The following is an 11,638-nucleotide window of genomic DNA, read 5'->3' as shown; positions in this document are numbered from 1 at the left end:
CGTGAACTCTGAAACAGCTGTGGAGAGAACATTATTTTATAAAAACTAAAATTCACATCTATCCAAGAACAGCAGAGCCAGGAAGAATAAACATTTTCACTAATCAATAAGAAAGCGAAGATTCTCTGGGTTGGCTGTGGGTCTTTGGTTTAGTTTGGGGCAATTATGGTTATGTCTTAAATAGCCATGGTTTTCATCAGGAATTTCCATGACCGTAAATTTCTATTCACAGAAGAAGTCAATGTCCTGAAATAGAAATAGGAAAACAGTAACTCAGCTAATAAAATAAAATAAAAATAGGCTCTTTAAGAGTTTGTTAAACCAAAAGGAATCATACCAGGATTCTATGCTTGGTCCCCTCATTCCAAATCTAATGCATCACAGTTACTTCCCACATTTAAGGTTCAAAACCAATAATAAAAGTTTTCAAACTTTAAACTCTTTTAAAAGTACTAGGTGATACAACAAATAGAGCACTGGGCCAGGGGTCAAGAAGACTTGAGATTAAATTTAACTTCATATACTTCCTAGCTGTGTGATCCAAGGCAAGTTACTTTATCTGTATTTACCTCAGTTTCATCATCTGTAAAATGGGGATAATAATGGCACCTACCTATCAGGATTGTTGTGAGAATCCAATGAGATAATATTTGTAAAGTGCTTGGCACCTCATATAAGCTTAATAAGTGCTTGCTTTCTTCCTTCTTATCTTTTTGACAGATCTCTCCCTCTCTCTCAGCTTAATATCAAAAGTAGACAACAGGTGAGAAGCAATCTTGGAATTATTAGGAAATGGTCTTAAGTTACTCTGCCCAGCAAGCAGTAGGCACCCTCCTGGAGAGCCCATTTCCAGTCTCTGCCAGCAGAATGACTTTCCCCATGTCCAAACAACAACCTTGCTGAGTTAATGAAAAGGATTTTTTATTCCTGCCACTGGGTTTTTGGACTCTGGGACCCTGGAAAGGATTCAGCTGTAATTTCATACATAAAGCAGAGTCTGTCTGCTTCAAAATAAGACATTCACAGATGGTTTCAAAATACTTTAATTTTCTATGTGGGTTAATCATTTCTTTTTCCTTCACTATACACAAAAATAAATAAAGTCTAACTACTGGACCTGTTTCAGAACACATGGTTTAAGTCATGCTATTTGTGCCTTTTTTCATGGAATTGGCAAATTATCCTTTTTTTTTTTTTTTTTTTTTTGTCTAGTCCTTTGATTTTTATTGGTATTGGGAATTTTAGAAACAGATTGGCGACCTGTCTACGTCTTCCTAAGATCTCAGATTCAGAGCTCAAAGAGACCTTGGGGTCCACTTGGTCCAAACCCCTCATTTTACAGGTAAGGAAACTGAGACCCATAGAGGTACCCCTATTTGCCCTGGGACGCAGAGTTAAGATGGATCAGAAGCTGAGAATTGGCTTCAAGAGTTCTGACTCCAAAGGCAGTGCATTTTCTTCTGTGCCCTTTGAGTCTTAGAGTTGTCTGGGGCAGTTCATTTAAGAGTCTTGCCTCTGGACAATTCCAGTTTGCCTAGCTTTAAGGCAAGCTCTCATATCTACTATCCAATACTAAATAGTTTTCTAGTATATATTTATAACACATATACACATGTGTGTCTTAAAATATGGTTCTGTTGAATAGCAATGGAACTCCTAATAACATCCTATCTTGGTCATATGTGTATATGATATGAATAAATATTAGAAATAAATATTAGAAAATATTTTTTTGGTACTTAAAATATTGTGGTACCTGTTGAATGGTTCCAAGTTTTAGTGGAAAGAAGGCAAAGATTAAAGGCAGGAAGCACTAAGCTCAGGTCCTATCTCTTGCTCATTCCAATGGTGTGAATACAGGCAAAGTATTCTCTCAGCACCCACAACACTCTGAGTTACCAATCTGCATCCATGAAGGAGTTTCCATACTGGAAGCTCCCTATATTTATGATAATAATTGGCATTGTCAGTTATCACCATTATCATTGTAACTTTCATATATAGCATTTTAAATTATTAAATAATTATTTAAATTAGTTAATATAATTTTAAAGAAAACAATATAATTATAATATATAATAAATTATCTCATTGATGTTTCACAACAACTCTGCAAGATCAGGACTTGTTCTGAAGGTGAGGACATTGAAGCTCAGAGAAATTAAGTGACTCGTTCAGATCATAGAGTTAATGTGACAGAGGCAAGATCTGAAGCTAAATCTTCCAGATGTCAGGTCCGGCCACCTATTCATTATACCAAAATCTCTTTGGCATGGATCAAATCCCAGGTTCAGACCAATGCGTATATATATATACATATATATATACATATATATATGTATATATATATATCGTGCCTTGTGTATAGTTGTGCATATGCACATTTTATGGCACAAATAGGCAAGTGTGTACATTTAAACATGTACACATGCCTATACGGTAAAGTATATAATTACATAACATATAAGATATTTATAGTATAGTATAATATATTATAAGTTTATAATAATAAACTATGAATTAAAACAAGAAATATTACGAATCTAAAGCTATCTGTGCCAATTCAGGGATCATATTTTCATGTACTTTCAAAACTGCTTACCGTTGTAGGAATTTCTTTGGTTGCTTCTTGGTAGACATGTTGCTCTTTGACCAAATTGCTGGGAAAATACCCTACAATTCCCATTTCTTCTTCATAATGTTCACCATATACCTGAAGTTGAGTACAGGAACCATTAGACATATTGATTCTATTGTTTTCTACATTTCAATCAAGTCATTCTTTTATGGGTAGATGCAGTGTGGACAAAGCTGAGGAGATGGTTACGGGGCAGCTTTCCCCAAAGTAGCATGCATGAATTTTAGCAGCAGATAGTCCTAAGTCTATAAAAGTTACACAATTAGAATGATTAACAAGGTCTGTAGGCTAAAACTAAAGGATATTTCCTTTTAACAGTAAGTAACTTTTAAAAAATTTTTCATTCAAGAGGCTTTTCAATCCCAGGGGATTCAAAGTAAATCAGTATTTTGGAATCTGATGCTAACACAGACTCTAGTAACAGTATTTGTCTTGGCAGGAAAGAACAAATGTCTTCAAAGGTTTGGTTCAAAATAGTGTTCACTTTTGTCTAGAAGCAGTTTCTTTGGAGAATCTTCACAAAGATTTTTTACTGTTTTAAATGTCATTAACTAATACTGGGTCATGTGGTGTAGTGGACAGAAAGCCCATAACATCAAAGAGAGTTAGGCTGGAAAGAACATCCGGGTGGGGGGAAGGGCGCAGAAGAGCTGGCTTCCAGGGTTTGAAGGGCTGTCTTGTGTTCTGCTCAGGGGCAAAACTAGAAGCAGTGGGTTGAAGTTGAAAAGAGGTAAATTTAGGATTTTAGGGGGAAACTTCCTGACAATTAGAGCAATCCTGAAGTAGAATGAGTTGTCCTAAGAAGACAGTCCTCTTCACTGGAGGGACTTAAGAAAAGGTTAGATGGCCATATATTTGGCACATGGTCCAGGAATATTCTTGTTCCCTTATAGGCAAACCAAGAGTAAACATGGAATAATGGAAAGCATGCTAGCCTCTGGGTCAGAAAGTCCTTATATCAATTCTCATTATGTCATTTATTAGTTGTGTGATGCTTGGCAAGGCACAACCTCTCTGAGCCTTAGTTCCTCTCCTGTAAATTGGGTATAATATTGACAATAACTCTCTCACAAGGTCATGTGGCTCACAGATGAGATAATGAATGCCACGTGCCTTGCAAACTTTATATCACTAAGTAAATGCCAGTTATTATTATGGTGTCTGGGTTCTTTCTAATGATTGAATCTGTGATTAAAAGTATGATAGGATCCAATTAAGAATTTGCCCCAGTGACTGGACCAATTCAGATATACCTGCCTAGAAAGCTTCCTCAGTCTTTTTGAAATAAAGTCAAAACCAAGAGGGGTGGATCATTTTCCCGTGTTGACAACTAATGTTCATACCTACATAAAACAGTTTATTATTCCCTGGGAAAAAAATCATCTAGACCCGGAGCAAGGACAAGACATTTTTGTGTACTAGAAAAGGTTGAAAATTCACTCCCTGGGGGTTACCATCCATCAGATTGAAAGCATTCACAGTTAAAACATGCAACTTAATTTATCCCAAAATAAATGCCTACAAACCAGAGGGGGCAGAATTATCTAGCATTAAAAATGCATGCATTAAGGGCAGCTAGTTACTTCAGAAGATGGAGAGATAGAAGATGCAGGTTTCAAATTTGGCCTCAAGAATTTCCTAACTTTGTGACCCTGGGCAAGTCACTTAACTGCAATTGCCTAGCCTTAACAATGGTTCTGCCTTGGAACTAATGTTTAGTATCAATTTTAAGACAGAAGGTAAGGGTTTTTAAAAATGCAAGCATCATAAAAATTATAAGAAATGTAATTTATTGCACCATTTCCTTTGTGTTCTGCTCTAGACAAAAGTTACCTCTGGTCTTAATTCTGTAGAGATCTACATAATTTTGTTCTGTATATACCAGCACTTTTTATATAGAATGAATATACAAAGAAAAAATGCATTTGCATTCTGTGAAATTTTCATATTAATAGCACTCTACATTGACATTTACCCTATTATTAGTAAAGTTTAAAATAACAATGACTAGTTTTTAATGGAAATTCATCAAAAATAGACAAATAGTAACAACCTTACATATCCATGATTGTGTATAATAAAATCTCATCTTACACTTCCAGCCCAAAATTCTCCAGCTTCATTTTCCTTCACAAGTTTTGAATAAACATAGATCTGCTGCCCCTTTTTAATGTTAATGAATCTACAGTCGGGGGCATTATAATCATCTTGAGCTTTAGCAAGAGAAATCGTATCTGGGGGGAAAAAGACATGGATACATTTATTGCATACATTTTATTATAATAAATACAAAGTATGTATTAAAAATACTACTAAACCTGAGTTGACAAATACCATATATAGGTCAAAATTTGCATTACACATCATAAATCACAAATAATAAAAGGGAAAAAAAACTTCCCTTTGTAGAAAAGTTAACAAAATATATTTCCTAAAAGAAAGAAACCATTGAAAGATCAGAAAAAATGCTAATCAAGCATACATTGGATATTTTTTCATTAGAAAACACAATTAGATTTTATGCAAATATATCCACATTCAATTATATAGTGCAATAATTTGAAAGGCACAGAATAATCCTTACAGACACACTCTTCGTCCGCACAGAGCTTCTTAGTAGCAAGTTTTTCCATAAAAATTCCATGCACAACACAAGTTGCCAGAAGACTAAAAAAAAAGAGAAAAAATATCCTTTGCATGACCCTTTCCATTGTCTTTGCTGGTACCTCTCACCATCAAATGTGGACCAGCTTCAGTAACTCCTTTCTTTTATGTAAAATCTAAACATCTGGATAAATAATCTCAACCAATGGGATTTGAGGCTAACATTCCACTACTTCCTCAGTTTAAACTACACTCTGTGGACTTATTTACAAAGTATAATCTCCTCTACCCTTTCTTTACAAAGATATGTTTGTTGGAGGGGTTTTGTGGCCATTGAAAAGCTGGAGTATTATTTATGTTTGAATTTTTCAAAACATGCATTAAAATGGCAATTTTGCTTTAAATTCTTTCCCACTCACGTATGATGATCTGCTACTTACATTTGAAGGAATTTTTTGAAAATACACACCTGGATTTTTTTTCTTAAAATAAAATAAAATTACAGGTCAGTTACATACCACACAAAGATGTTTAGCCTTATAATTAATTCATTTGTCATTTGCTTTAAAGTCATCAAGAGTCAAATCCACAAATATTTATTAATCACTCATTATATGCCAGGCACTGTGCTAGCACTGAGGACACAAAGAAATGCAAAAAAAGTAGTCCTCTCTCTAAAGGAGCTCATGGGGGAGACAAAATGCAAATAAACTATTTACAGACAAGACATATACAGAATAAATTGGAAATAAAATCAGAGAGAAGCCCCAAGCTTTAAGAGAGATTAGGAAAGTTATACAACTTCTGAAATAAATAAAATATATTTCAAACTGGATGTCCAGAGATCCCTCCAACCCAAAAAGTCCAAAACTGAACTCATCATCATTCCCCTCAAAACTTTCTTTTCTTCCATTTTCCCATTTTCGTCACCACCATTCTTTATCAGGTTCATAATCTTAGCATTAGCCAGACATATGCAATGGATTGTCCAATCTTGTCCTTTTTACCTTCCCATCTTCCATATCTATTGCTTCTCTTTCCTCAAATAGCTCAGGCTCTTGTCACTTCTTTTTTAGATTATTGCAACAGAGAAACAATTGGTCTCCGTGTCTCAAATCTCTCACCACTCCAGCTCATCCTACACAATGCTGCCAAAGTAATTTACCTGAAGTTCAGATCTGACCATGTTATTCCTTTACTCAGTCCTCTTTGGTCTCTTTCTTCCAATTTCCTTTAGAATCAAATACAAACCCTTATGTTTAACTTTTAAATCCCTATAGCAACTGCCCTATTCAAGCTCATAGGATATTACTTCCTCTCCCATGTGATAGTCCAGTCCAGAAAAACTGGCTTTTTCTTACTCTTCCTTCTGCAGGACAGCCCATCACCTGTTTCCAGGCATCTGATTCCCTATGAATTCCATCTTGCACTTACTTCAAAATTCCTCTCTTCCTTCTAGAGCTCTCTTGAACCCACCTTCTATATGACACCTTTTGAGACCCCTTAGCTAATAGTGCCTTCCCTCCTACATACTACCTTGTATTTATTTACTTTATATCTATTTGTACTTACTCATTTTGTATTTATGTTGTACGTATCAATTAATACAATTTAATTTTTTTTTTTTACATTTTTAAACCCTTAACTTCTGTGTATTGGCTCCTTGGTGGAAGAGTGGTAAGGGTGGGTAATGGGGGTCGAGTGACTTGCCCAGGGTTACACAGCTGGGAAGTGTCTGAGGCCAGATTTGAACCTAGGACCTCCCGTCTCTAGGCCTGGCTCTCAATCCACTGAGCTACCCAGCTGCCCTCTAATTAATACAATTTAAGCAAAAAAAGACAATTCTAATTCTAAAAAGACATTCTAATAGGGGAGAAAGAAATGGTGTCAATGTCCAGAGATAAGAGTAATAAAGCTTAGCTGGCCTGGGGCTTTCCTCAACATGGACATTCTGGGAGGAACTCACAAATGGGAAAATGGCAGGGACAGGGAATGTTCCCAAGTAAGAGATAGAAGGAAAAGAAGAAACTTCTAGGGTAAGAAGGCAACCCAGGTATGGAACAGAAGACCAGAGAGCCAGAAGCAGTCAGGAAAATGAAAACCTGAATTGTCCTACTCAGCCTAACATTTTACTGGCAGATCTGTAAGAAGGCAGATACAGGACTGATATTTTGAAACATACTTTTAGAAATGATGACAGGTAGCAAAATTGCTGAGCAAAACTGTATCTAAGAATATTTTAGTTAACAAAAGTGTTTAAAGGGCAATAGTAAAAGAAAAAAAATGTCAATGACTTGTTTGTAGGTATGGTTAGGCACGTGCCTCTGTTCCCCCCAAGAACCCAAGAAAGGAGCAGAATATAGAATTCAGGTAGTTTAGACAGAGGCATTTTTTTAAAGCTCTGCTTTATTTACTCTACTGATTTGGGTTTAAAAAGAAAAACTAGAAGGTCCTGTACCTCCTACCCACAGATATTGAAGGGGATCTGACAAATGAGATATATATCTCCAACAAATGAAGAGGATTGAAGAAGCAACTATATTATAGAGCTTGCCCTGGAGCTCAACTTTATACTTTTGAAGCTTCCAGACTTCTTCTCATATCCTCCAACTTTAACCCCCCAATTTTTCCTCACACTTTAGAAATCAGTTTCCATACCAAACGATGTCTGCCACTGTCTCTAGGCCCACATTCAACATAAAACTGGTGTCTGCAACCTCGGTAGTATTTACTTTTGATGTTCTTTGATAAAATGTAGGCAGGGAACCCAGCTATCATCTATTTGATCCCAGAGTAAACAGCTATAAAAACCTGAAAGCTAAATTTAAAAAAAAATGGAATAGTAGGACTTACAGAAACTTCCAATTTCACACCTCCTTGCCTTAAACTCCAATCATTAACCTTAATCTTGAAAAAAACCTTATGGTCAAAACATGACGATAGCATAATCTTTTAAGTATTTCAGAGGGGGTGGTTTGATTGAATGTATATCCAGCCAAGGCTTTTTCTAGTCACACCCTACCAGGAAAATGCACTAACTCCCAGAAGTCAGCTGCAGATTATTAAAACTCATACCGGAATTGGCAGTCTCCTGCAACTCTAATGGCAAAGCAAAATTTCTCATTTGAATAGTATTTTCTTTTAAATTAGAAAAATAAAATGTCCCATTATATGAAAGGAACATGTAAAAATCCACGTTTACAGTGTTTTACAAAGACATTAACTTGGTGAAACAGTGGATAGAGTGATGGGTCTGGAGTCAGAAGATCTAAATTCAAATCTAGCTTTAGATACACTTAAGCTATGTGATCCTGAGCAAGTCATTTAAACTCCATCTACCTCATTTTCCTTGTCTCCACAAAATAGGGATAATAATAATAATCTCTACCTCTCTGTTCTTTTGCGACAAAATGAGCTATTTATGAAGTATTTTGCAAACTTAAAACTCTATATAAATGCTATTATAATCAAGTGATTTGCCTTACAGTGAGGTTGCCCCACCTCAATGTAGTTTCTATAATAGATGGATGAGTCAACCTTGTTTAACTTTTAAAACTCAATTGCAGGGATAGTTATGTGTTTCAGAGGATAGAGTGCTAGGGCTGGAGACAAGAGGCCCTGGATTCAAATTTGACCTCAGATTCTTTTTTTTAACTGTTATGACCCTGAGCAAGGCACTTAATCCCCATTGCCTAGCCCTTAACACTCTTCTGGCTTGGAGCCAATACATTGCACCGATTCTAAGACAGAAAGTTAGGATTAAAAGAAAAAAACAAAACTTTTATTGTACTGCCCATCCCTTTCCAGCTATTTGGATGAGACAGTGATTCGTAAGTAACTATCATTTACTAATAATGTCTAGTACATACCAAACTCTGTGCTAAACCCTAGGAATAAAAGGAAAGCAAAATACCACCACCACCACTTTGCTCTCAAGAAGCTCCCAGTCTAACAGGAGAAACAACATACAAATAACTGTGTACAAACAAGATGTAGATAGGATAAATTGAGGGTAATCTCAGAGGAAAGGCACCAAAATTAAGGATGTCGCAGGGCTTTTCACAGATGATGGGGCTTCAGCTGAGGCTTGAATGAATGAATGGAGCCAGGGAAGCTAAGGTTTCCCAGAAAAGAACCTTGGGGGGTACCCCTTAGTTAGTGGGCTTGACTTGGAGATTCAGCAAAGAAGACAGGAAGGAGAACCAGGAGAGAATAATGTCATGAAAACCTTAAGGAAGAGATTATCAAGAAGAGGATGAGAGACTGCCAAACATTATTATAAAACAGTCAAGAAGGATGAGGATTGAAGAAAGAACATTAGATTTGGCAACTAAGATCATATGGGGCAGCTAGGTGGCTCAGCAGACTTAGAGCCAGGCCTAGAGACTCTGGATGTTCTGGGTTCAAATTAGGCCTCACACTTCCCAGCTGAGTGACCCTGGATGAGTTACTTATTCTCCATTGATTGCCTAGCTCTTACTGTTTTTCTACCTTGAAACCAATACAGTATTGATTTTAAGACAGAAGGGCAAGGGTTAAAAAAAGAGAGCGATCATTAGTAACTTTAGACAGTAGTATCAAATGAGGTTGGAAGCCAACTGTAAAGTGGAAATATCTAATGTTGATGGAGGGATAAAGATTAGAAGAACACGGTTCAGAACGGCAGGGCAGGGGGAGAGGTGAAATGAAACAGCTTATGATCAGATGAAGAAATCCAAGTTCATGGACGTGGGTGTAGAACAGCTGGTCTTACCATCACCTATAGGTGTTCTACACCCATGTCCATGATATTTCCACTTTACAGTCTGGCTTCCGACTCTATGGTGAAGTCCCCTAAGCAGAAGGGCAGAAGTTGGGAAGGAAAAACTAATCCAGAAACTGAACTCAGTGAGGGAGGAGAGTGTCGTAGAGGTGAGTAGATAATACCTACCAGAATCCTGATTAGGTGATAAATATGGATTGAATGTCAAGGAATAAGAGGCTAATGAGTTCTGGAGTGGCAATGGTGAGCACAGACTAATCAAGATCCCTTGCTGAGACTAGGGAGTTGGGAAGCTGTCATCTGGAAGGAGTCAGGTCTCGGTGAGTGCACGAAAGAAGCAAGAAAGGAAAAAAAATTAAGGTGAAATCTAGCTTACTACCCACAGAGCACATTCTAGAAAGCAAGGGATGGGGAGAGGAGAGGGATGGGAATGAGAACAATCAGTGAAGAATGGAGAACAAGATTGAACAATGATTACCTGTGGGTTCATAATCACTGGAATGGGGGGGTATGACTGGTTAGAAGTAGGTTAATGGTTGAGGAAGGTTTGGCCCTGGGTAGAACTGTCACAAGCATCAGGCAGCTGTGTGTAGCTGAAAAGTGGTATGGATAGAGTGCCCAGGCAGGGCAAGGCAAGCCCTGTGGAGGCGAAAATGGCCAGAAAGGTTGACTGAACCACAACTGAGAAAGATACCTGATTAAGGTGAAAAGAAATTTTAATGTTAGGCTTAAAAAATATTAAGGTTCTATTGTACACAGAGACTGATATACTATGGTACAATCGAATGTAATGGACTTCTTTACCAGCAGCAATGCAATGACACAGGACAATTCTGAGGGATTTATGGTAAAGACGCTACCCACATTCAGAGGAAGGACTGCAGGAGAGGAAACATATAAGAAAAACAAATGCTTGAACACATGGGCTGAGGACATGATTGGGGATGTGGACTCGAAATTACCATAACAATGCAACTAACAACAATTTGGAAATAGGTCTTGAACAAGGACACATGACAAAACCAGTGGAAATGTGTGTCGGCCATGGGTGGGGGGAGTGCAGGGTGTGAAGGGGAAAGTAGGAGCATGAATCATGTAACCATGTTAAAAATGAATATTAATAAATGATTAAAAAAAAATTAAGGTTCTTCAGTGGTGTTGTGGGATAGGATCCAAAAGTAATTTTTTAAAAAAAGGCATTAATTTTAAAAGTTTAAATGAAGTTTGAAAAAATCTATCCACATATTATTTAGGGTTAGGCTTATGGAAAGATTCCAATCAGATGACACTGAGGTCTCTTTTAGTCTTGAGAGTCTGAGAACTTTGTAGTCAGCACTTTTTTTCACTTATCCTCCCAAAAGGTAGGAAATTGTGAAAAATTTTCTGATTACCCTTTTCTTTTGCTCTATAGGATCATCATTTTCTACCCTCATGAAAAAAAATTAGCTGCTTACTAATTTTCTCTCTCAAATACAAAATTTTAAAATATTTCAAAGCTCCTATTAGTCAATCCAAAATAAATGTGGTTAGGAAAACACAATTAAAATGTAGCTATAGAAAACATTACAACATAGAACAAGCTGATAAAGAAAGAAATGCTCCCTTCCCCACCAAAAAAGGCATAACATGACATA

At 36.8% G+C, this 11,638-nt stretch overlaps 1 protein-coding gene across 1 annotated transcript; it reads right to left on the bottom strand.

The window, feature by feature from the left end:
- Window positions 1-222: 222 nt before the first annotated feature.
- On the bottom strand, window positions 223-5,349 carry OTOR (otoraplin). The gene is made up of 4 exons (XM_044660724.1): window positions 5,223-5,349; window positions 4,733-4,872; window positions 2,603-2,713; window positions 223-246 (listed from the first exon to the last, which is right to left on the bottom strand). The coding sequence occupies exons 1-4, from the start codon at window positions 5,347-5,349 to the stop codon at window positions 223-225; spliced, it is 402 nt and encodes a 133-aa protein (XP_044516659.1).
- Between the last annotated feature and the right edge of the window lie 6,289 nt (window positions 5,350-11,638).

Source organism: Gracilinanus agilis, chromosome 2 (genome assembly GCF_016433145.1).
Source record: "Gracilinanus agilis isolate LMUSP501 chromosome 2, AgileGrace, whole genome shotgun sequence".
Lineage (NCBI taxonomy): Eukaryota > Metazoa > Chordata > Mammalia > Didelphimorphia > Didelphidae > Gracilinanus > Gracilinanus agilis.
This window is presented reverse-complemented; position numbering and strand designations above follow the sequence as displayed.

Excerpts from the sequence above, each read along its gene's own strand:
- OTOR (XM_044660724.1), bottom strand. The coding sequence starts at position 5,349 with ATGGAAAGGGTCATGCAAAGGATATTTTTTCTCTTTTTTTTTAGTCTT. Across the intron at positions 4,873-5,222 it reads TGCGGACGAAGAGTGTGTCT|ATACGATTTCTCTTGCTAAA; the intron begins GTAAGGATTATT and ends TTTTCCCCCCAG. Across the intron at positions 2,714-4,732 it reads GAGAATTTTGGGCTGGAAGT|GTATATGGTGAACATTATGA; the intron begins GTAAGATGAGAT and ends ACTCAACTTCAG.